General features: G+C 41.8%; 1 protein-coding gene across 3 annotated transcripts in view; it reads left to right on the top strand.

Annotated features, from left to right (window-relative positions):
* LOC130282215 (solute carrier family 22 member 15-like) overlaps positions 1 to 27,443 on the top strand; it is a 418,635-nt gene that overhangs the window by 276,707 nt on the left and 114,485 nt on the right. The window contains exon 10 of one of the 3 annotated variants that reach the window (XM_056530237.1): positions 26,665 to 26,758. The exons of the other annotated variants lie outside the window; for them this stretch is intronic. Within the exon in view, the coding sequence (XP_056386212.1) occupies positions 26,665 to 26,758 (94 nt within the window). The remainder of the gene's footprint in view (positions 1 to 26,664; positions 26,759 to 27,443) is intronic. 3 annotated transcript variants of the gene reach the window in all.

The following is a 27,443-nucleotide window of genomic DNA, read 5'->3' on the forward strand; positions in this document are numbered from 1 at the left end:
TCAGATTAGAGATGTATGGAGACAGGTTGTGGATGGCCTTGTATGGACATGTTAAACAGTTTAAACAGAATTTGTTGGGCAATGAGTAGCCAGTGAAGGAATTGAGGGGAGAGGCAGAGGAGAAACTAGGAGACAGGTGGATTAGTCAGCAGAGTTGAGGATAGATTGGAAAGGAGAGTGTTTCATGAAAGGCCACAGAGGAGGATGTTGTAGTAGTCTAAGCAAGAGATAAATAGTGCATATACTAGTAGTTTAGTTGAGTCAAAACTGAAGAATAAGCAGATTGGAGAAATGTTTTTGAGGTGAAGGCAGCGAGAGGCAAGCTATTCCACATGGATAACACATCAGAATTCCAGGACACAGATTAGTCCTGATGAATAGTGCTAATCCATATTCCAAATCACCAACACACCTTCACAGTGAAAATAATGATAAAAAATTCTATCATAACTTCAGTGGTGTGAGTGTTTCCCATGGTGTTTTTATACTCTGAAATAGAGCTATGTTTAAAATAGGCTTGTGATGAGCTATAAATGGTTGTAGACTTCTAGTTTTGGTTCAAAGCAACCCCTTTAAATGAGTGCAATTTTGGTGAGTGCTGTGTAAAGCAAAACAAGCCAACACGCTACAATGTGGTTTTCTTAGGTGATTACTTGGGCCTCTAGCTACAGAATCTCTGCACTCTGGGGTTCCCCCTTTTTGAGAAAAAGTTGTCTACAGTAGATGTTTCCTTCTAAATTAGTCATCTACTAAGAGGAGTTGTATGAAACATATTATTATATATAGGCTGCATTTGAGATTCTTTGCTCCACTTAGGTAAATGGGACTGAGCTTCGACACCGGACAGGAGTACAGTGTTTTTTTTTTGTTTTTTTTTTACAAATAAAAGCTTTTTCCTGATCTCAGACTGCACCTTTAGGCTTGAATACTTATTTTTAAAGCATAAGGAATTGTATGATTTTATTTTATTGTTGAAAGGGGAAAGTTAGGGTATGTTCACACTGAGGAATTGGTGAGGAATTCTCACTTAAAAATTCTGTCGCAGAATTTCAGTTTTTTTCTCCACACAGAATTTGCATGAAATTTGCACGGAATTGATGCAGAATTCCGCACAGAATTCCACACGGAAATATAGTAGGGAACTTTTTTATTTTTGCTTAATGACAACAGCCAATTTGAATTTTTCTTTTCTTTTTTTTGCGCAGAATTTCCACGCAAATTTTGCACGGAACTGCGTCAGGTTGAAATTGTTTTTTTTTCCATTGATTTCTATGGGACAAAGACGCGGATTCCGTATGAAGAACATATTTATTCTTCATGCGGAACGGAATTAAGCATCGGAATTCCGCTTGCGGAAATTCCTCAGTGGAGGAGCGGAAATACAGTTAAACTCTATTGGGTTTTTCACTGCTGACTGAATTGCAGATTTACTCGACTAGATTCCTCTCCATTTCCTCTGTCTGAAAATACCATTATGAAGAATGTTTAGACACTTACCAGTACTGGCTATAACTTCATGGATAAACACATTGGGAGAGATCTATTAAAACATGTCCAGAGAAAAGGTTGCTGAGTTGCCCATAGCAACCAATCAGAGAGTTTTTCATTTTTCAGAGGCCTTTTTAAAAATGAAAGAAGCAATTTGGTTGCTGTGGGCAACTCAGCAACGTTTCCTTTGGACAGGTTTTGATAAATATACCCCATTGGCCTTAATTTACTATTGTAAACCCGACCTGTTTTACCAGTTTGTGTGCCAAAATGTTTAATTTTGCGCCACAAGTTGTGTTTGGGCCAGAATTTTCACAAAAAATTCAAAAAAACTCAACCAACTCCCCATTTAATTTAGTAAACCCGAAAGAGGGATGGGGCCACTAAAAAGGGGGCATTACCACAGAAAATGTGGTGATATGAGTTCTGGAAAACCCCATAGAGCAGTTGTAAAAAAAAAAAAAAAAAACTTGGGGAAAGGTGCAAAACGTAGGGAAATATTAGTAAACACCGAGGAAGAATACCTGTTGGGAAACAAAACCCACAAAGAAAACTACACTCCACTCTTAGTAAATCAGGGTCATTGTATGTGCAGTTTCCCTGAGAGGATAGAAATTTTTATGTTCGAGACAGCTACAAAAGAAAAAACAAAACAAATAAGTCTTGGTGCAATTCTGGGGCAGAAATTAGAGATGAGCGAAGTTACAGTGATTCGTCACAAACTTCTCGGCTCCGCAGTTGCTGACTTTAGCCTGCATAAATTAGTTCAGCTTTCAGGTGCTCCGGTGAGCTGGAGACTCTCTCCTAGGACTGTATCCACCTTTTCCAGCCCACCGGAGCACCTGAAAGCTGAACTACCGTATTTTTCGCCGTATAAGACACACTTTTTCTTCCCCAAAACCGTCGGTGCATCTTATACGGCGAATACACTCCTATCGCAGCGGTCCCTGCGGCCATCAACGGCCGGGACCCGCGGCTAATACAGGACATCAACGATCGTGGTGATGCCCTGTATTAACCCTTCAGATGCTGCGATCAAAGCTGACCGCCGCGACTGAAGGGAAAGTGACACTGACCCGGCTGTTCAGTCCCGAACAGTCCGACTGAATAGCCGGGTTAGTGCTTACAGGACACCGGGAGGGACCTTACCTGCCTCCTCGGTGTCTTCTCCGTTCAGGGATCCCCTGTATGGCCGGCGCTCTTCTTCCTCGTCATCACGTCGTCGCGTACGTGCGTCGGCGTGCGTAACGACGTGATGACGGCGACGGAGAGCAAGGATACCCGGCCGGCAGCAGAGACGTTCCGGAGTGACGGGGACAGCGATGGAGCGACATCCAGGGCAGCGGTGACGGGTCCGGAGCGGCGGGGACACGTGAGTATTACATCCTATGCAGTGGTCTTCAACCTGCGAACCTCCAGATGTTGCAAAACTACATCTCCCAGCATGCTGGGAGTTGTAGTTTTGCAACATCTGGAGGTCCGCAGGTTGAAGACCACTATTGGGTTCAAAATCTTTAATTTTTTAGATTTTGCACCTAAAAATGGGGTGCGTCTTATACGCCGGTGCGTCCTATAGGGCGAAAAATACGGTAATTTATGCAGGCTAAAGTCAGCAACTGCCAAGCCGAGAAGTTTGTGACAAATCGAATCACTGTAACTTCGCTCATCTCTAGCAGAAATTCAAATAGAACCATGTGAATTATTTTCCAAAATCCTTTCAAATGCTGCCCTCACCTTTCCCTATTACATGCAAAGTTTTTTTGTCAATTAAAACTTCAAAATGTACTTTAACAATATCACTTTGCATCGGATCTTCAATAAAAACATCTGTTTTCTATTTTTTTTTTGGTCTGTATGATACATAATAAATAGAACTGATGAAATACTCTTTCTGGTTATCTAGCCTGTCTTTGTTGTAAATCTCCTGTTTCTTCCTCTTTAGTGATAGCTCAGTAAAGGACTTATCACTGCATTTTTCTTTTTTGCTTGTATGCCTATTGCTGTTTACTATTCAGCTGCCATCAGTTTAATTCCAGGCTTATTCTTTACTGACTATAAAGCATAACATTAAAGAATATTGTAAAAGCAAATAAATAGTGAAGTCAAGTATTTCTATTTGTGCCTCTCCATCATGTACATAATAGAGTATTGAGTACAGAGACAGTGCCAGTCATAAGCTCTTTGTAACTCTTTGGATATGGCATAAATTGTTATTGACTTGAATCACAATTAACATTGGAATGGGGCGTTATCTGCAGCAAGAACTCTGTAGTGGAGAGTCAGCAATTTTATAATTCATTGCTCCAGCACAACATGCTACTTGAAAAAAAAACCTTATGTCTTTGTAATTTATGTCAGAGCAATTAAGTTGTCGTATAAACGCTAATTTGGAGCGATATTTCTCTTAATCAGGCAGTCTGCTCAGGGTGTCTAATATCGCAGATATTTTCATGTAGACAAATGACCCTTTAGTGTTTGCTTATATATTCTTGTGAAGGATTGATCAGGTTCCTTAATGGCAGGGAATACAAGTAATCCACAGGCCTAATAACATCCTCTATGACCTTTTATTGCTTTCAGATGTTTTATATTTACTTTAATTGGCAATTAATTTTGGCAACTTTTCTTTTTCCTTACGTGAAATCTAAGAGTAAGAAAAAGTATATCAGTATATTAATATCCCCAGCTTGTCCAAATCTAGAGGTATTGCCATCTCAAAAATGAATGGCAGATTGCTAGCATATGCAATCACCTTATGATTGGTGGGGATTCAACATCTGGATCATGAGAATAAACGGGATACAACACTGTTGAGTAACACTGCATTCCCATTATTGTGCTCTAGCTGCATATGGCCAAAACGTGCTGCATGGCACCATTCAGGATAATAGTAAGATACCTCCAGCAACCATTTGCACTCAGCTGATCCCATCATTCCCCCCACCTCCTCGCCATGAACACATCATGCAAAGTATTGCTCTATTTTTATTTATCCAAAGAAAAAGATCACAGCACACAGATGGTAGCAAATCCAGGTAAAGTTTATTCCATTCCAGCACAGTACAAAAAGTGCAATGTTTCAACGATCTGGCATAGTCTTTCTCAAGCATGTGAGGTCATTGAAACGTTGCACTTTTTGTACTGTGCTGAGGATGGAATAAACTTCACCTGGATTTGCTACTATCTGTGTGCTGCGATCATTTCCTTTGGATATTACAACTTTGGATCTCTAACCAAGGTCCAGATGATGGCGAGCACCTATTAATGGAACTGGTGTGGACTTGGATGTGCTGTTCTTATCTTTGTTATATACATACATACAGTCATGCCCATAAATATTTGCACCCCTGAACTTTTTCTAGAAGATGAAGTATTTCTCACAGAAAAGGATTGCAGGAACATGTTTTGATATACACATGTTTATTCCCTTTGTGTGTATTGGAACTAAACCAAAAAGGGAGGAAAAAAAGCAAATTGCACATAATGTCACACCAAACTCCAAAAATGGGCTGGTAAAAACTATTGGCACTCTTAACTTAATATTTGGTTGCACACCCTTTGGAAAAAATTTCTGAAATCAGTTGCTTAAGATAACCATCAATAAGTTTCTTACACCTCTAAGTCGGACTGTTGGACCACTCTTCCTTTGCAAACTGCTCCAGGTCTCTCTTACTGGAAGGGCGCCTTTTCCCAACATTCATTTTAACCCCTTAAGGACCAGGCCATTTTACACCTTAGGACCAGAGCGTTTTTTGCACATCTGACCACTGTCACTTTAAACATTAATAACTCTGGAATGCTTTTAGTTATCATTCTGATTCCGGGATTGTTTTTTTCGTGACATATTCTACTTTAACATAGTGGTAACATTTTGTGGTAACTTGCATCCTTTCTTGGTGAAAGATCCCAAAATTTTATAAAAAATGTGAAAATTTGGCATTTTTCTATTATTGAAGCTCTCTGCTTGTAAGGAAAATGGATATTCCAAAAAAATATTTTTTTTTATTCACATTTCCAATATGTCTACCTTATGTTTGAATCATAAAATTGACGTGTTTTTTCTTTTGGAAGACATCAGAGGGCTTCAAAGTTCAGCAGCAATTTTCCAATTTTTCACAAAATTTTCAAACTCACTATTTTTCAGGGACCAGTTGAGGTTTGAAGTGGATTTGAAGGATCTTCATATTAGAAATACCCAACAAATGACCCCATTGTAAAAACTGCACCCCCCCCCCCCCCCCAAAGTATTCAAAATTACATTCAGTCAGCATTTTAACCCTTTAGGTGTTTCACGGGAATAGCAGCAAGTAAAGGAGAAAATTCACAATCTTCATTTTTTACACTCGCATGTTCTTGTAAACCCAATTTTTGAATTTTTACAAGAGGTAAAAGGAGAAATGTATACTTATATTTGTAGCCCAATTTCTCTCGAGTAAGGACATACCTTATATGTCTATGTAAATTGTTCGGCGGACGCAGTAGAGGGCTCAGAAGCGAAGGAGCGACAAGGGGATTTTGGAGAGTACGTTTTTCAGAAATGGTTTTTGTGGGGCATGTTGCATTTAGGAAGCCCCTATGGTGCCAGGACAGCAAAAAAAAAAAAAAACACATGCAATACCATTTTGGAAACTAGAAAACTAGACACCTTGAGGAACGTAACAAGAAATTAAGTGAGCCTTAATACCCCACAGGTGTTTCATGACTTTTGCATATGTAAAAAAAAAAAAAATTTTCCACAAAAATGTGTTTCCCCCCAAATTTCACATTTTTGCAAGGGTTAATAGCAGAAAATACCCCCAAAATGTGTAACCCCATCTCTTCTGAGTATGGAGGTACCCCATAAGTTGGCCTGAAGTGCACTACAGGCGAACTACAATGCTCAGAAGTGAAGGAGTCATATTTGGCTTTTTGAGAGAAAATTTTGCTCGGGGGGCATGTCGCATTTAGGAAGCCCCTATGGTGCCAGAACAGCAAAAAAAAAACACATGGCATACCATTTTGGAAACTAGACCCCTTGAGGAACGTAACAAGGAATAAAGTGAGCCTTAATACCCCACAGGGGTTTCACGACTTTTGCATATGTAAAAAAAAAAATCCTTTTCACTAAAATGTGTGTTTCCCCCCAAATTTCACATTTTTGCAAGGGTTAATAGCAGAAAATACCCCCCAAAATTTATAACCCCATCTCTTCTGAGTATGGAGGTACCTCATAAGTTGACCTGAAGTGCACTACGGGCGAAATACAATGCTCAGAAGAGGAGGAGCACCATTGAGCTTTTGGAAAGAGAATTTGTTTGGAATGGTAGTCAGGGGCCATGTGCATTTACAAAGCCCCCCCGTGCTGCCAGAACAGTGGACCCCCCCCCCACATGTGACCCTATTTTGGAAACTACACCGCTCACAGAATTTAATAAGTGGTGCAGTGAGCATTTACACCCCACTGGCGTTTGACAGATCTTTGGAACAGTGGGCTGTGCAAATGGAAAATAAAAATTTTCATTTTCACGGATCACTGTTCCAAAAATCTGTCAGACACCTGTGGGACGTAAATGCTCACTGTACCCCTTATTACATTACATGAGGGGTGTAGTTTCCAAAATGGGGTCACATGTGGGGGGGGGGGGTCCATTGTTCTGGCACTATGGGGGCTTTGTAAACACAAGTGGCCTTCAATTCCGGACAAAATTTCTCTTCAAAATCCCAATGGCGCTCCTTCTCTTCTGAGCATTGTAGTGCGCCAGCAGAGCACTTTACATCCACATATGGGGTATGTTCTTACTCAATAGAAATGGGGTTACATATTTTGGGGGGCTTTTTTCCTATTTTCCCTTGTGAAAATGAAAAAATTAGGGTAACACCAGCATTTTAGTGAAAAAAAATTTCTTCTCATTTTCCCATCCAACTTAAATGAAAATCTGTCAAACACCTGTGAGTTAAAGGGCTATTCCGCCCCTAGACATCTTATCCCCTATGCAAAGGATAGGGGATAAGATATCAGATCGCCGGGGTCCCGCTGCTGGGGACCCCCGGGATCTCCGCTGCGGCACCCCGCCATCATTACTGCGCAGAGCGAGTTCGCTCTGCACATAATGATGGGCGGTACAGGGGCCGGAGCATTGTTACGTCACGGCTCTGCCCCTTGTGACGTCACGGTCCGCCCCTTTCAATACAAGTCTATGGGAGGGGGCGTGGCGGTCGTCACGCCCCCTCCCATAGACTTGCATTAAGGGGACGGGCCGTGATGTCATGTGGGGCGGAGCCATGACGTCACGCTGCTCCGTCCCCCATATCGCCCGTCATTACGCACAGAGCGAACTCGCTCTGTGCTGTAATGATAGCGCGGTGCCGCAGCGGGGATCCCGGCGATCTGACATCTTATCCCCTATCCTTTGGATAGGGGATAAGATGTCTAGGGGCGGAGTACCCCTTTAAGGCTCACTATACCCCTTGTTACATTCCGTGAGGGGTTTAGTTTCCAAAATGGGGTCACATGTGGGTATTTTTTTTTTTTTGCGTTTATGTCAGAACCGCTGTAAAATCAGCCACCCCTGTGCAAATCACCTATTTAGACCTCAAATGTACATAGTGCACTCTCAGTGCTGCGCCTTGCTGTGCATCCGTAGAACATTTTACGCCCACATCTGGGGTATTTCCGTACTCAGGAGAAATTGCGTTACAAATTTGGAGGTCTTTTTTTGCTTTTACCGCTTGTGAAAATAAAAAGTATGGGGCAACACCAACATGGTATAATTTTTTTTTTTTACACTAACAACAGGCTGGTATAGACCCCAACTTTTCCTTTTCATAACGGAGTAAAAGGATAAAAAGTCCCCCAAATTTGTAGTGCACTTTCTCCCGAGTACGGAAATACCCCATATGTGGCCCTAAACTGTTTCCTTGAAATACGACAGGGCTCTGAAGTGAGAGAGCGCCATGCGCATTTGAGGACTTCATAGGGATTGCATAGGGGTGGACATAGGGGGATTTTACGCCAGTGATTCCCAAACAGGGTGCCTCCAGCTGTTGCTAAACTCCCAGCATGCCTGGACAGTCAGTGGCTGTCCGGAAATGCTGGGAGTTGTTGTTTTGCAACAGCTGGAGGCACCGTTTTGGAAACACTGCCGTACGATCCGTTTTTCATTTTTATTGGGGGGGACAGTGTTAGGGGTGTATATGTAGGGTTTTACTCTTTATTATGTGTTAGTGTAGTGTAGTGTTTTTAGGGTACATTCACACTGGCGGGCGTTTACAGTGAGCTTACCGCTAGGAGTTTGTGCTGCGGTGACAAATTTGCTGCAGCCCAAACTTGAAGCAGAAAACTAACTGTAAAACTGCCTGTGTGAATGTACCCTGTACATTCACATGGGGGGGGGGGGGACCTCCAGCTGTTTCAAAACTACAACTCCCAGCATGTAGTGACAGACCGTGCATGCTGGGAGTAGTACTTTTGCAACAGCTGGAGGCACACTGGTTGGAAAACCTTCAGTTACCTAACTCAGTATTTTCCAACCAGTGTGCCTCCAGCTATTGCATAACTTCAACTCCCAGCGTGTACTGATCGCCGAAAGGCATGCTTGGAGATGTATATTTGTGATAAATGTAGGGACTTAAAATTTCACTTTTATTTCTTTGTTTAAAATATAAACCAATTCTTTAACTATGATTATTCGCTCTGGCCGCCACCATTTTATATAGCAGTGCACAATATTTACAAACAATTGACCACAGGATCCTTATATAGTAGGTGTTTTATAGGTACTCACACCCTATATACTTAATTCTCAAGTTTCCGGATTGCATCTATGCACCATGCGCATTTAGTCCCATTGGTTAAGCAGCATATATAGGAGTCTAATATTGCACAGTCCCGTGTGACAATTCTGCTTATATAGGTGCCGTTGATATTGCACAATCCCTTGGCTGCATATATATGATCACACCTTCCTATATTATTGCTGCTTATTGTCCCAACCGGTCTTTGTAAACCACACACTTCTTATTGCATCATGTCCATAGTGAATGGGATTGATATATTGTGTGCTGTGTTTCACACTAGTGGTAGCTATATACTCCGGAGGAGCTCTGTCTTTAAACACATAAAGTGCTATGTGCTGTTATGTGCTTTGGTATTCAAATTGCACAGTCCCCTTCATTATTGCACTTGTATATTGCACTTATATCATTCCGCATGTAGTAACACAGCAAAACAGTTTTCCCATTAAAAACCTTCAATCCGGTACTTGCTTCTCCTGTGGTCCTGATACTCCTGCTCCACTGGTCCGGTCTATTCTTATTCCTGGACAAACGGGGAGGTAAGTATTAGTCCTTATGTTGGATTCTACGCGTTTCTCGCTGTCAGTTCATCAGGAATCAGATGGACAGCATTTCTTCAAAACTGCACTTGTGGATTTCTCCTGTTGTGCATGTGCACGGCTCTGATGGCGGCCGTACACTAAGGAATTGATCCTGCTGGTTTAAGTATACCTATTAAACCCTCCCACATTTTACTCTTATCCTATCAGGTCAGTTCCCCGAATCTCACCTGTTTTCAGGTACCAATTTTTAGTTCCGTGGTCTATTTCTACCCAATTGACTAGAGGGGAGGGATTCCATTCATGCGGGCGCTCTGCGCTTCACGCCTCGCTTCCGTTCCTTGCCATGGGAACTATATACGCTATTTCAGCTGGCTTTTACCTAAACTAACTGTTCCTATTAGCGCATGCGCTGTGCTCAGTTTCGCATCGCGCATGCACTAGATTGCACCAAGCCTCACTTCCAGATCACCACCATGCGTTCCAACTCCGGATCGGGTGGGTCATCGGTACAGGGCTCACTTCAGATGCATCCTTATTGTATAGAATACTCAAAAAATACTGCTCAAGATGAAATTCTTATTGATACACTGGAGGCACACATTTTTATACCGGCCTATCACTACATTAAGCATTTGATTTTTACCTTATTGATTTTGTACCTTATTGATACATTATAGGCCATGGCCCCCAGTATATCAATTATCCATATTGTTAGCGACTTAATCTTTTTTCCTCGACATGTCCATCATTATTGTGGGCATGTCTCTCATTCCATTAGATAAAGCACGAGTATCCTATGTAATCATTCAGTCCTCTGGGTTTTACACAATCAATTTTAAAGGTCCATTCGGCTTCTTTTTGTAACAGGATACGGTCCCAATTCCCTCCCCGGGCCGGGACCTCCACTACCTCTATTACTTGTACTTTGAGGTCCTGATTTTTACCCTCATGACATTCTTTAAAGTGCACTGCAATTGGTGTATTCCTTTTATTCAGGATATCTCCTAGGTGTTCCTGCATGCGTTTCTTCAGTGGACGAAAGGTTTTGCCCACATAATTTTTCATGCATGGACACGTAAGGAGGTAGACCACCCCCTTCGTGTTGCAATTAGCAAAGCTTTTTAATTCGTACTCACGACTTGTTACTTGACTTTTAAAGGTTTTTCCCTTTATGACATGTCTACAAATGGAACACCGTCCACATGTATGCATGCCTACCGCTCTGTTCATCAGCCATGGGGAGCCCCTCTGCCCCCAGCTATGCTAACCTGTACCTCGGCTGGTGGGAGGACCAGTACGTTTTCACGGACGAGATGTCGTCATGGACCGGACACATCAATATGTGGATCCGTTTCATTGACGACATTTTTCTAATATGGACGTCCACGGAGAGATAGTTTCTGGAATTTGTATCTGTGCTCAACTCCAATAATTTGAGTTTGAAATTTACACATGCAATTAGCAAAACTGACATGGTCTTCCTGGATTTGAAAATCTGGGTGACAACAGACAATAATGTGATGACAACCCTACATCGTAAAGAAACAGCCACTAATACGCTCCTTCAGTGGGGGAGCTGCCATCCACCCCCACTGAAGAAGGGTATACCCACCGGTCAGTATCTTAGGGTCCGGCGCAACTGCACAACAATTGCAGAATTCAAACAGAAAGCGGCAGAATTGCGCCGGAGACTACGAGACAGGGGGTACCCAAACAAAACTCTAAAAAGAGCGTATGCTAGAGCTTTGAACAGCAATAGGGAGTCATTATTAAATCCAAGAGATGAGGATAGGACCAGAGACTCAGGGATAGAGTCCAGAATTATAGGGACTTTCGACGAAAGAGCAGATGAGGTGCGAAAGATATTGATGGCACACTGGAATATCCTAAAGGCTGATGAAGCTATCTCGAGCCTTATTCCAGAGGTGCCGTCAATCACATACCGGAGAGGTCGAAATCTAAAGGATCGCCTCACACATAGTTACCTTGCCCCTGAAACCCCGCAGCATATATGGCTGATGAACAGAGCGGTAGGCATGCATACATGTGGACGGTGTTCCATTTGTAGACATGTCATAAAGGGAAAAACCTTTAAAAGTCAAGTAAAAAGTCGTGAGTACGAATTAAAAAGCTTTGCTAATTGCAACACGAAGGGGGTGGTCTACCTCCTTACGTGTCCATGCATGAAAAATTATGTGGGCAAAACCTTTCGTCCACTGAAGAAACGCATGCAGGAACACCTAGGAGATATCCTTAATAAAAGGAATACACCAATTGCAGTGCACTTTAAAGAATGTCATGAGGGTAAAAATCAGGACTTCAAAGTACAAGTAATAGAGGTAGTGGAGGTCCCGGCCCGGGGAGGGAATTGGGACCGTATCCTGTTACAAAAAGAAGCCGAATGGACCTTTAAAATTGATTGTGTAAAACCCAGAGGACTGAATGATTACATAGGATACTCGTGCTTTATCTAATGGAATGAGAGACATGCCCACAATAATGATGGACATGTCGAGGAAAAAAAAGATACCTGAAAACAGATACCTGAAAACAGGTGAGATTTGGGGAACTGACCTGATAGGATAAGAGTAAAATGTGGGAGAGTTTAATAGGTATACTTAAACCAGCAGGATCAATTCCTTAGTGTACGGCCGCCATCAGAGCCGTGCACATGCACAACAGGAGAAATCCATAAGGGCAGTTTTGAAGAAATGCTGTCCATCTGATTCCTGATGAACTGACAGCGAGAAACGCGTAGAATCCAACATAAGGACTAATACTTACCTCCCCGTTTGTCCAGGAATAAGAATAGACCGGACCAGTGGAGCAGGAGTATCGGGACCACAGGAGAAGCAAGTACCGGATTGAAGGTTTTTAATGGGAAAACTGTTTTGCTGTGTTACTACATGCGGAATGATATAAGTGCAATATACAAGTGCAATAATGAAGGGGACTGTGCAATTTGAATACCAAAGCACATAACAGCACATAGCACTTTATGTGTTTAAAGACAGAGCTCCTCCGGAGTATATAGCTACCACTAGTGTGAAACACAGCACACAATATATCAATCCCATTCACTATGGACATGGTGTAATAAGAAGTGTGTGGTTTACAAAGACCGGTTGGGACAATAAGCAGCAATAATATAGGAAGGTGTGATCATACATATGCAGCCAATGGATTGTGCAATATCAACGGCACCTATATAAGCAGAATTGTCACACGGGACTGTGCAATATTAGACTCCTATATATGCTGCTAAACCAATGGGACTCTGTGCAATGATAAATGCGCATGGTGCATAGATGCAATCCGGCAACTTGAGAATTAAGCAAGTATATAGGGTGTGAGTACCTATAAAACACCTACTATATAAGGATCCTGTGGTCAATTGTAAATATTGTGCATTGCTATATAAAATGGTGGCGGCCAGAGTGAATAATCATAGTTAAAGAATTGGTTTATATTTTAAACAAAGAAATAAAAGTGAAATTTTAAGTGCCTACATTTATCACAAATATATATATGTACTGGTAGGAGACCAATTGAATTGGTGTGTCTAAACCACAAAAGGAATAGATGCTGGGAGATGTAGTTATGCAACAGCTGGAGGTACGCAACTACAACTCCCAGCATGCAGAGACAGCTGTTTGGGCATGCTGGGATTTGCAGTTTTGCAATATCTGGAGAGCTATAGTATAGAGACCACTGCACAGTGGTCTCCAAACTGTGGACCTCCAGATGTTGCAAAACTACAAATCTGAGCATGCCCGGACAGCAAACTGCTGTGTGGGCATGCTATCAGTTGTAGTTTTGCAAGATCTGGAGGTGCACAGTATAGAGATCACTGTGCAGTGGTCTCAAACTGTAGACCTCCAGCTGTTGCAAAACTGCAAATCCCAGCATGCCTTAAAAGCTCTCTGGGCATGCTGGGAGTTGTAGTTTTGCAACATCTGGAGGGTTACAGTTTAGAGACCACTATAGTGGTCTCAGACTGTAGCCCTCCAGATTCTGCTAAGTAACTCACCGACTTTCGTAGGATCCAGGGAGCTGCGTCGCCGTCCTCTTCTTCCGCCAATCGTCGCCCGCTGCCACCGCCGATCGTCGCCCACTGCCGTCGCCGATGGGTGAGTGGACTTTGGCGCCCGGTGGCTGTCGGTTTCCCTGTCCTGCCCCGCCGATTTGGGTGGGCAGAACGGGGAAACCGAAAGTAAAGCCCCCCGCCCCCGATCTGCTATTGGTGGTCGCGTCTAGACCACCAATAGCAGGGATAGGAGGGCTGTCACCCCTGCCACCTCACTCCTATCTCTACAGGGGGATCCTGGGTGTCATGGACAACCGCGATCCCCCTTCTATTCTGGGTCACCATAGACCTGTATGACCTGGAATTGGCGCAAATCGAAAGTGTAAATTCACTCGTGATTTGCGCCGATCGCCGACATGGGGGGGTCTGATGACCCCCCTCGGCATTTGCACGGCATGCCTGCTGAAGGATTTCAGCAGGAATGCCATTCCGATCCCTGCCCGGCGGGCGGCAGAGACCGGAGAAACACCAGGACGTCCGGGGACGTCCTTGGTCCTTAAGGCACAGGGTGCCAGGACGTCCCCGGACGTCCTTGGTCCTTAAGAGGTTAAGATCTCTCCACAACTGTTCAATGGGATTTAGATCTGGACTCATTGCTGGCCACTTCAGAACTCTCCAGTGCTTTGTTGCCATCCATTTCTGGGTGCTTTTTGACGTATGTTTGGGTTCATTGTCCAGCTGGAAGACTGTACAGTGTGACCCAAAATCCGTTGGTAATCCTCAGATTTCATGATGCCTTGCACCCATTCAAGGCACCCAGAAGCAGCATAACAACCCCAAAATATAATTGAACCGCCCACGCCCAGGGAGATTAGCTACCGTGCCATGGATTGCAAACTTCTTGATAATGTTGTGCACTGTGGACAAAGGCAAATCTAGACAAAATTTCGTCCGACTCCACAGCACTGGTTGATACAATGCAATTACATTAATTTTTTGCAAAAACATCCATATGCATTAAAACATGTCTTCTTAACAACATTTTATTATTTTATGTACAAATAAGGTTCTGCTACTTGCTACTATATTCAGCACTCTGTAAGAGATGCCTTTTTTATTTTTTTAAGCTAAGATTCTATAATACCAATAACAATTCTATATGCTGCTCTGCATTTGGGGAGTTTTCTTCAGATTTCTGTACAGTGCACCATTTTAAGATTACTCTCACCAGACTGCATACTAATGGGGTAAGCGTTGTGCAACCACTGAACAAGCAGGAAATGCGGCAGTTTACATCATTCTGAATGTGGCTTAAGATGTTCAGTTTCTGTAAAAGATAATTAAACCAAAGTATTTGCAAATTTACTGTAATATCTGTAGCAAAGTGACTTTGAAAATGGAACACACATTTGCTTAAATAGTCACTGTTCTTTTAAACAACTTAAAGGGGTATTCCAGGATTTTTTTTTATTTGAATATGCTACAATGGTTGTAAAGTTAGTGTAGTTCATAATATAGTGTCTGTATCTGTGTGTGACTGTTTTCTCACAATTCTTGTGATATTCACCCCAATATTTATTTTTAACAGCATACAAAATGACTGTCTCAGATTTTTCCCAGGTTGCAATGTGGCCGAGACCTGATTCACTAGTCAGCTGATAACAGGGAGCCTGTCTTCTTCAATTGGTGGAGGGATCACTTGATGGGAGAGAGATCAATCTGCAACAGCTGTAGGCACCCTGATTGAAAACCACACTGATTTGAATGGATGCAGCTCATTTATGTTTCAATGATTGGGGTGGCTGATGTGTGGGAGGGAGGAAGATGGAATTATGGGATTTGTAGTGAAAAAAAAAGGCAAACAGGAAATGCCAGTTCATAAACAGCTAGCCCCACAGTGTTATGGTAATCTCACAACATAGCCATTTAGCCCTAAGACAAGCGCAGATCCTTCCTAAGCATGTCCATTACTGTCTGCCAGGTACGTACGAAAATCACCTTATGCTGGATAACCCCTTTAACTCCATTTGATGCCTTGTGTGACTTCTAACATATTCATATACACTTAAGTTACCAAAAATTACTCCTTATCCCAGAAAATAGCCCCCAAAACATCTGACTTTCTTGCATACTTTATCCACTGCCTGTTGTTAGTAGAATCTTGTCTCTTGCAGCAGAAAGACCGACATGAAACAGAGTAAGTTTTCCAACCACTTTCTGTGTTATATCTCTGCACTATTTAGGCCCCACCCTAAATAGTGCAGATATATAACACAGAACGTGGTTGGAAAGCTGAGATAATGCAGAGACGGAATAAAGTGGGGACAGGAATATAATGGTATTATACAGCGGAGAGAGCCTAGACTGATTGCATGCAATCTAAATCTGGCAGGGTTCTTCAGGTGTCTCATGCTCTGCAAGAAAGGCAAAACACTTTCCTCTTATCTTTTACCAACCATAATGTTCTGGGCAACTCATGTTCCTATTATTGTCACTGTGCTACCTCCTTAATGTAATCCCCCATCTCTTTAGTTTTGTAGCTTGTCTACTTAATTATCAGCAGTTAATTGCTTAATGGAAACTGACAGCTTGTTCACCCACCTAAACCCAATATACAGGATTATAGTGCGATTGAACTTGATAAAAATGAGGTATAACTTACCCGGATCCGTGGCTTGGTTCTGGAGATAGACACGGTATTAGCCTCTATTGCAGAAATGATAATCACAAACAAGCTGGAACGAGCTGGATAATCACAAACAAGCCGAATACCCAGCATCCCTGCTTCCATGCTGGGTCCTGCCTCCATTGCACAAAGCCAGCGAGTAACATATTAGCAATGCCTGCTAATAACAGTTATTAACAGGAACCGTGTAATGGGTCCGATTAGGTTATACCTTATTTTATCTGGTTTACCCACACTATAAGGCTGGGTTCACATCACATTTTCTCCATACGGGAACGCATACGGCAGGGGGGAGCTAAAATCTTGCGCTCCCGTATGCCTTCATATGTGCTCCCGTATGTAATTCATTTCAATGAGCCGGCCGGAGTGAAACGTTCGGTCCGTTCGGCTCATTTTTAGGCACGGAGCAAAAATGAGCCGACCTGACTGAACGTTTCACTCCGACCGGCTCATTGAAATGAATTACATAGGGGAGCACATACGAAGGCATACGGGAGCGCGAGGTTTTAGCTCTCCCCTGCCGTATGCGCTCCCGTATGGGAAAAAATGTGTGGGAACCCAGCCTAACCCCGTTTATTGGGTTAAATGCAGGTTAACCCGCTGTCAGTTTTGCTTTTAACCAAGGCTGCATTTGTGATATAACCCTCCTTCCCTATTCTTTGATTATCTCTGCAACTGTTTGTTTTCTTTATGGTCATAAAGCACAGTGCAAACACTGCACATTAATAACTCTACTTCCCTCCCACATGCCATCTATAGCCCAAAACTTATATTGTCACCACTCGAAAGGGTACATTTAACATGCATTGTTTTTTTTTTTTTTACTTTTTTAAAAGTACACTTTAACCCTTTAAGGACCAGCCAATTTTATTTTTGCATTTTTGTTTTTTCCTCCTTGCCTTCTAAAATCCATAAATCTTTTATATTTCCATCACCAGACCCATATAAGGACGATTTTTGCGTGAACAATTGTACTTTGTAATGACACCTCTCATTTTACCATAACATGTACAGAAACCCCCCCCCCCCCCAAAAAAAAATATATAGTGAGAAAATTTAAATGAAAACCAAAATTTTGCTAATTTTTGAGGGTTTTGTTTTCACACTGTACATGTTACAGTAAAAATTACATGTTTTCTTCTGTGGGTCAATATGATTAAAATGATACCCATCTTTACATACTTTTCTATTATTGTACTGCTTTTAAAATATATTAAACTTTTTGTACAAAATCAGTATGTTTAACCCCTTAAGGACCCAGCCATTTTACACCTTAGGACCCGGCCATTTTTTGCACATCTGACCACTGTCACTTTAAACTTTAATAACTCTGGAATGCTTTTACTTATCATTCTGATTCCGATTCTGATATGTCAACATATTCTACGTTGACATAGTGGTAAAATTTTGTCGATACTTGCATCCTTTCTTGGTGAAAAATCCCAAAATTTGATGAAAAATTGGAAAATTTTGCATTTTTCTAACTTTGAAGCTCTCTGCTTGTAAGGAAAATGAATATTCCAAATATTTTTTTTTATTCACATATACAATATGTACACTTTATGTTTGCATCATAAAATGTACGTGTTTCTACTTTTGGAAGACACCAGAGGGTTTCAAAGTTCAGTTTCAAAGTTTTCACTAAATTTCCAAACTCACAATTTTTCAGGGACCAGTTCAGGTTTGAAGTGGATTTGAAGGGTCTTTATCTTAGAAATACCCCACAAATGACCCCATTATAAAAACTGCACCCCCCCCCCCCCAAAGTATTCAAAATGACATTCAGTAAGTGTTTTAACCCTTTAGGTGTTTCACAGCAAAGTGAAGGAGAAAATTCACAATCTTCATTTTTCACACTCGCATGTTCTTGTAGACCCAATTTTTGAATTTTTACAAGGGGTAAAAGGAGAAAATGTATACTTATATTTGTAGCCCAATTTCTCTCGAGTAAGCACATACCTCATATGTCTATATAAAATGTTCGGCGGGCGCAGTAGAGGGCTCAGAAGCGAAGGAGCGACAAGGGGATTTTGGAGAGTACGTTTTTCTGAAATGGTTTTTGGGGAGCATGTTGCATTTAGGAAGCCCCTATGGTGCCAGAACAGCAAAAAAAAAAAAAAAAAAACACATGGCATACCATTTTGGAAACTAGACCCCTTGAGGAATGTAGCAAGGAATAAAGTGAGCCTTAATACCCCACAGGTGTTTCACAACTTTTGCATACGTAAAAAAATAATAATAATTTCACTAAAATGTGTGTTTCCCCCCCCAAATTTCACATTTTTGCAAGGGTTAATAGCAGAAAATATCCCCCAAAATTTGTAACCCCATCTCTTCTGAATATGGAGGTACCCCATAAGTTGACCTGAAGTGCACTACGGGCGAACTACAATGCTCAGAAGAGAAGGAGTAATATTTGGCTTTTTGAGAGCAAATTTTGCTCGGGGGCATATCGCATTTAGGAAGCCCCTATGGTGCCAGGACAGCAAAATAACCCCAACATGGCATACCATTTTGGAAACTAGACCCCTTGAGGAACGTAACATTGGGTACAGTGATCATTTACCCCCCACTGGTGTCTGTCAGATCTTTGGAACAGTGGGCTGTACGAAAGTTTTAATTTGCGACAGCCCACTGTTCCAAAGATCTGTCAGACACTAGTGGGGGGTAAATTCTTACTGCACCCCTCATTACATTCCGTGAGGGGTGTAGTTTCCGAAATGGGGTCACATGTGTTTTTTTTTTTTTTTTTTTTGCGTTTGTCAAAACTGCTGTAACAATCAGCCACCCCTGTGCAAATCACCTCAAATGTACATGGCGCACTCTCCCTTCTGGGCCTTGTTGTCCGCCCCCAGAGCACATTGCGCCCACATATGGGGTATCTCCGTAGTCAGGAGAAATTGCATTACAAATTTTGGGGGGCTTTTTTCCCTTTTACCTCTTGTCAAAATGAAAAGTATTGGGCAACACCAACATGTTAGTGTAAAAAATTTATTTTTTTACACTAACATGCTGGTGTAGACCCCAACTTCACCTTTTCATAATAGGTTAAAGGAGAAAAAGCCCCCCAAAATTTGTTAGGCAATTTCTCCCGAGTACGGCGATACCCCATATGTGTCCCTAAACTGTTGCCTTGAAATACGACAGGGCTCCAAAGTGAGAGCGCCATGCGCATTTGAGGCCTGAATTAGGGATTTGCATAGGGGTGGACATAGGGGTTTTCTATGCCAGTGATTCCCAAACAGGGTGCCTCCAGCTGTTGCAAAACTCCCAGCATGCTTGGACAGTCAATGGCCTCCATGTTGGAAAATGCAGTCCAATGTACATCCTGTTCAATGTATGCAATCCTTGAACAACAGTTTGAGGGTGCATATTGTTGTGCGAGATGTGTGCTAGTTGTCCGTTTGGAAGCCCAGATCCTGCATCTAGAGGGGCGACTGGCAACAATTAGAAGCATTAACAACATGGAGAGGAGTCTCCTGCTCACTGAGCAGGCACTCTCGGGAATAGAGGTGGGGGAAGACAGTGGGACGGAGTTGCAGGACAGTCAGGCAGTTAGCTGGGTTACAGTTAGAAAGAGGGGTAGGGGAAAAAGTGTCAGGGAGGCTAGTCCTGAACTGGCACACCCCAACAAGTTTGCCCGCTTGGCAGATGAGGGGGATGCCATTACAGAGCTAGCAGAACTGCAGCAGGATACCGCCTCTGACCGCCAGGGGGGTGTCTGCTCCAGTAAGGAGGGAGGGAGGAGTACAGGGCAGGCCAGACATGTACTAGTGGTGGGGGACTCAATTATTAGGAGGACAGACAGGGCAATCTGTCACAAAGACCGGGATCGCCGAACAGTGTGTTGTCTGCCTGGCGCACGAGTTCGGCACATCGTGGATCGGGTTGACAGGTTGTTGGGCGGGGCTGGAGAGGACCCAGCAGTCATGGTACATATTGGCACCAATGACAAAGTAAGAGGTAGGTGGAGTGTCCTTAAAAATGATTTCAGGGACTTAGGCCGCAAGCTTAAGGCAAGGACCTCCAAGGTAGTCTTTTCTGAAATACTACCAGTACCACGAGCCGCACCAGAGAGGCAGCGGGAGATCAGGGAGGTAAACAAGTGGCTCAGAAGCTGGTGTAGGAAGGAATGGTTTGGGTTCATGGAGAACTGGGCTGACTTCGCTGTCGGTTACCGGCTCTACCGTAGGGACGGGCTGCACCTCAATGGGGAGGGTGCAGCTTTGCTTGGGGAGAAGATGGCTAGAAGGGTGGAGGAGTGTTTAAACTAGGGACTTGGGGGGAGGGAACCTACAGCAAAGAGGGGGAAGATAGTGTAGATAGAGAGGTGGGAATTATAAATGTACCTGGGGGTGGAGCGGAGGGAGGGGTTAGAATAGTTAATAGGAATAAGCTTCATAGGAAAATAAAACTTACACCCTTGAATCCCATTAACCCCAATAACATAAAGGATGGAAATGTAAAGTGTATGTTCACAAATGCCAGAAGCCTAGCAAATAAAATGGGGGAGCTTGAGGCCTTGATACTGGAGGAACATATTGATATAGTTGGGGTCACTGAGACATGGCTGGACTCCTCGCATGACTGGGCTGTCAATCTGCAGGGGTTTACATTGTTTCGCAAGGATAGAATGAACAGAAAAGGTGGTGGAGTCTGTCTGTATGTAAGAAGTGGTATGAAAGTCAGTGTGAACGATGCCATAGTGTGTGATGATTCTGAGGATGTGGAATCATTGTGGGTAGAATTACAAAAGTAGGGAAATACTGAAAAAATAGTATTTGGTGTAATCTACAGACCCCCTAATATCACTGAAGAGATAGAAGTTCGGCTTCATAAACAAATAGAGAGGGCCGCCCGGGCAGGTACAGTGGTAATAATGGGAGATTTTAACTATCCAGATATAGATTGGGGTCCGGGGTTGGCTAAAACTACAAAGGGGCGACAATTCCTAAATTTATTGCAGGATAATTTTATGGGCCAGTTTGTGGAGGACCCAACAAGAAGTGATGCCTTGTTGGATCTGATCATTTCCAACAACGCAGAGCTGGTTGGTAATGTAACTGTGCGGGAAAACCTTGGTAATAGCGACCACAATATAGTTACTTTTGACTTAAAATGTAGAAAACAAAGACAGGCGGGGAAGGCAAAAACATATAACTTTAAAAAGGCAAATTTCCCTGGGCTGAGGGCTGCACTACAGGACATAGACTGGGGGGAGGTGTTGTCAAATACTGATACAGAAGATAAATGGGACATCTTTAAATCAACTCTAAATAACTATACAGCTAAATATATACCAAAGGGGAACAAATATAAACGATTAAAACTAAATCCTACATGGCTGACACATGATGTTAAAAGAGCAATAAACAACAAAAAAATAGCCTTCAAAAAATACAAATCTGATGGGTCAGCTACAACATTTAAACAGTACAAGGAGCTTAATAAAATCTGTAAAAATTTTATAAAAACAGCAAAAATTCAAAATGAGAGACAGGTGGCCAAAGAAAGCAAAACTAATCCTAAATATTTTTTTAGATATATAAATGCAAAAAAAACAAGGACAGAGCATGTAGGACCCCTTAATAATGATAATGGGAAGGTTGTCACAGGCGATCAAGAGAAGGCGGAGCTACTGAATGGGTTCTTTAGTTCTGTATACACTATGGAAGAAGGAGCTGACATTGGCCAGGTCAGTGCTGGTAACACATCATGTAATGTACTGAACTGGCTTAATGTAGAGATGGTACAAGGTAAGTTAAGTGATATAAATGTAAGCAAATCCCCAGGACCGGATGGACTACACCCAAGAGTTCTTAGAGAGGTTAGTTCAGTAATATCTGTACCCCTGTTCATGATATTTAGAGATTCTCTGGTGTCTGGTATTGTGCCAAGGGACTGGCGCAAGGCGAATGTGGTGCCAATCTTCAAAAAGGGCTCTAGGTCTTCCCCAGGAAACTATAGACCGGTAAGTTTAACGTGCATTGTGGGTAAATTGTTTGAAGGACTTATAAGGGATTACATACAGGAATACATAGGGGATAATTGTATTATAAGTGATAGCCAGCATGGGTTTACTAAGGATAGAAGTTGTCAAACCAATCTAATTTGCTTTTATGAAAAGGTGAGTAGAAGCCTTGACAGAGGAATGGCTGTGGATATAGTGTTTCTGGATTTTGCTAAAGCGTTTGATACTGTCCCTCATAGACGTCTGACAGGTAAGTTAAGGTCTTTGGGTTTGGAAATTTTAGTTTGTAACTGGATTGAACACTGGCTCATGGATCGTACCCAGAGAGTGGTGGTCAATGATTCGTACTCTGATTGGTCCCCGGTTATTAGTGGTGTACCCCAAGGTTCAGTACTGGGACCGCTGTTGTTTAATTTATTTATCAATGATATAGAGAATGGTATTAACAGCTCTGTTTCTATCTTTGCAGATGACACCAAGCTTTGTAGCACAGTACAGTCTATAGAGGATGTGCATAAGTTACAAGATGACTTGGATAGACTAAGTGTCTGGGCATAAACTTGGCAAATGAGGTTCAATGTGGATAAATGTAAGGTTATGCATCTGGGTACTAATAACCTGCATGCATCGTATGTCTTAGGGGGGATTAAACTGGCAGAGTCACTGGTAGAGAAGGATCTGGGTGTACTTGTAGATCACAGACTACAGAATAGCATGCAATGTCAGGCTGCTGCTTCCAAAGCCGGCAGGATATTGTCATGTATCAAAAGAGGCATGGACTCAAGGGACAGGGACATAATACTCCCCCTTTATAAATCATTGGTACGGCCTTACCTGGAATATGCTGTTCAGTTTTGGGCACCTGTCCATAAAAGGGACACTGCGGAGTTGGAAAGGGTGCAGAGACGCGCGACTAAACTAATATGGGGCATGGAACATCTTAGCTATGAGGAGCGATTAAAGGAGTTACAATTGTTTAGTCTTGAGAAGAGACGTTTAAGGGGGGATATGATAAACGTATATAAGTATATTAATGGCCCATACAAAAAATATGGAGAAAAACTGTTCCAGGTTAAACCCCCCCAAAGGACGAGGGGGCACTCCCTCCGTCTGGAGAAGAAAAAGTTTAGTCTCAAGGGGCGACACGCCTTCTTTACCGTGAGGACTGTGAATTTATGGAAAGGTCTACCTCAGGAACTGGTCACAGCAGGAACAATTAACAGCTTTAAAACAGGGTTAGATACATTCCTGGAACAAAATAAGATTAATGCTTATGAAGAAATATAAAATCTCATCCCTTCCGATATCGCGCCACACCCCTACCCCTTAATTCCCTGGTTGAACTTGATGGACATATGTCTTTTTTCGACCGTACTAACTATGTAACTATGTAACTATGTAACTATGTAATACTGGGAGTTGTTGTTTTGCAACAGCTGGAGGCTCCATTTTGGAAACAGTGGCGTACCAAACATTTTTCATTTTTATTGGGGAGGGGAGGGCGGCAGGGGCCGGAATTCTCCATGACGTACGCATGGAGTACGCATGGAGTACTTAAGTACCAGGTTGTCATGACGTACGCGTACGTCAAGTGTCCTTAAGGGGTTAAAATTGCCCTATTTTGACCACCTATAACTTTTTCATTTTTCCATATACGCTGTATGAGGGCTAATTTTTTGCACCGTGATCTATACTTTTTTTCGATACCACATTTGTGTATATGAAACTTTGAAATCACTTTTTATAAAAAAAAATTTAACAAAAAGCAGGAATTATTATTTTTTTTTTTTTTTTACATGTTCTACGTTTATGCCGTTCACCGTACAGGATCATTAACGTTATATTTTGATATATTTTATATTTTGATAGTTTGGACATTTGCACACACGGCAATACCAAATATGTTTTTTTTTGTTTTTGTTTTTTTTTACGCTTTTTGAGGGTAAAATGAAAAAAGGACAATTTTCATTTTTATTGAGGGAGGGGATTTTTCCCTTTTCTTTCCTTTTACTTTTTTAACTTTTTTTAAAAAAACTTTCTATGTCCCCATAGGGGACTATCTATAGCAATCATTTGATTGCTAATACTGTTCAGTGCTATGCATAGGGCATAGCACTGATCAGTAGCACTGATCAGTATTATCTGCTATCTTCTGCTCTGCTCGATCTCAGACCAGAGCAGAAAACCCCTGGAGACGGCCTGAGGCAGGTGAGGGGACCTCTGGCCGCCATTTTTGATGATCGGGTCCCCGTGGCAGCGATCAGATCATCCATTTAATTATGCGCATTGCCGCAGATGCCGTGATCTGTATTGATCACGGAATCTGAGGGGTTAATGGCAGACATCAGCTCGATCGCTGATGTCCGCCATTACCGACGGGTCCCTGGCTGCTGATAGCAGCTGGGACCTGCTGTGCATAGTTTAATCCCTTAATGAACACGGATGTAAATGTATTTCCTGGTCTGGAGGTACTATGCACAACAGGACATACATTTACGTCCTGTACATGACTGCGAGCATAGTACCACCGCACCAGGACGTACATTTACGCCCGTGTTCATTAAGGGATTAAACTACTATATATAATCCTATGGAAAAAAAGGTCTAAATAGTCTGGAAGGGGGCAAAGGGTACACAATCCAAGGTCTGAGTTGTTTTATGAAGTGCCAGTTGCAAAAGCCTTTTCAGGGAAAATCATTTATTTACACATTCCTTGGGAAAGATACAGGCGATGCCAGTCTGTTGCTGTCCTACTCATCCTCTTGTCTTGTTCAATATGCATTGTGCTGGGCCACAGAACTTCTCCCTGGCTGAATGGTCGTATGTAAAATTGTCTCATGGCCATGTGTACTTGATGCCTTGTGCCAAATGGACATCTTTCCAGGGCTTAGCCGGAAAAAAGCATGTAGCTTAAATGGGCACTATCAGATACAAAAACATTTGATATGCTGTAAATCATGCAAAACCAATAGGTTTTGCAAATGCTTTCATTAGAAAATTTTCAGTATTTCATACTGAAAAAGCCAGTTAAACAACTGCCCCCCTGCCTGATTGGACACATACTAGTCCTGCTGTGTCCATGCGTCATCACCTATGTCATGGACACACTTCCTTGATTGACAGCTGTGAGTGCAGGGCTCACAGCTGGAGGAAAAATCCTCCCACTGTCAGCTTGTGTCCCGCTACTGTCAGTGAGGACAAGCTGGGAGTTGTAGTTTTGGTAATGCTAGGGGAGATGTGAGCAGACACCATACTGAGGGAGGCGGCGGAGACCTGTACAGTAAGGCCACGCCCCCTCCCTTTGAGAGGAATTCAGGCTACTGAGCTAAATTAAAAGTGTAATAAATAAAGGTGCTAGACACACAAAATTAGATGTACATGGTCAGGATTAGGTACTGAGTGATATATTTAAAAAAATGTTATTTTGTTTGATCTGCCGGGTACGCTTTAAATGAGATATAACAGTATAGTTCATTGATAGTAACAGAATACATGGCAACTTTAAAAGGCGCTCTTCTTTAAATGCTCCTTTCCAAAATTTTGGCTTTTAGACAAGCTAATGTTGGTGAGCCAGTTATACTCCTGCATGAGACTTATGGCACAATTATGAATTTGCGTCTATAATATTATTTTGTTATAAAATGTATGGCTAACTTTATTATTGTCTTTTAATCAAACTCTCATTTAATGATCAACCCATTTATCACACCATTTTTTGTAATAGGGTGGGCCATTAAACTTACAGGCAGTAGTAATATTGATGCATCACCTAGTTAACAGAATGCAGATATGATATTTCTGCTTAGACATTACACTTTATAATGTTGAATATCCTTATGTTATCTATTCATAATACTTATGTTTTCCTTGTATGAATGATTTTCCCATCCAGACTAATTGGCTAAGAATTCAGCTTAAAATCAGTTTAAGGGAGTTTGCATTTTGTACTTGCGTACTTCATGCCTATGGAACTCTTCATTATGCAGTTGAATACAGTCTGAACTATTAAAAGTATTTCAATGACAGTATGGATATTCTATATCTGAGCATATTACTCCTTATGAGACATTCTTACGTAATTATCTAATTTATTGGAGGAGTTAGATTTGGAGCCACTGTAAGTCACCCTTTACATCTTCACCTAATTTATTGATGAAGTTGGATTGCTTTGATGCAGGCTGGTTCCAGAATTAATGAGGGTAAATGGCCTTCTAGCGAAAGGTTTGAAGCTACTGAAGAGGAATTTTAATTTATACTGGAACAGCACAAAGGTATAGTGCCTATGAGTTTTAAAGAAAAGTTCTCACTTATGTATATGTATAAGTATTCCTCCCCTTTTACTGGAGATCTGTGAAGATGACCTGCTCAGCAGTCATCGCAGTGTGAAGCCCTTCCCTCTAGCAACCAATTATCTTTTAATACCCCACTTGGGATAAATTACACCTGCTTTTTTTTTTTTTTTTTTTCAATCTCCGACAGTTTGTCACTTCTTTTTTGTCTCTGAACAGTAACCTGTATCTTGTCATTATTCCTGCTTAGAACATTTTGTGATTTTATAAAATGTTGCTTTTGCTTATATCAAAGCAGTTGTCAGAAAAATTGTGCTTGTTCTTTGCAGAAAGTGCAAAGCATATAATTATACTTGTTCACGTTAAATTGTCCAATATTCTTTGTTTATAAAAATTATTTTTTTTTAACTAGAGCTGTGTTAAATCATTTTGTGTCAAAAATACAGAAGTGTTTGTACAGATAATACCTTTATTGGCTAACCAGAAAAGTTATATTTGCATGCTTTGGGAGAAGAGTCCTCTTCAGCAGGCAAGTGGACAAAAACATGAAAAGGTACATTTAAGAGATGTTGCACTAAAACATTATATTTGAGGTAATACACCATTAAGACTAACCAAAGCAATGAAACTGAGATTTTGGCTACAGACAGAAGGGCAGTAGAGGTCG

Source organism: Hyla sarda, chromosome 7 (genome assembly GCF_029499605.1).
Source record: "Hyla sarda isolate aHylSar1 chromosome 7, aHylSar1.hap1, whole genome shotgun sequence".
NCBI lineage: Eukaryota > Metazoa > Chordata > Amphibia > Anura > Hylidae > Hyla > Hyla sarda.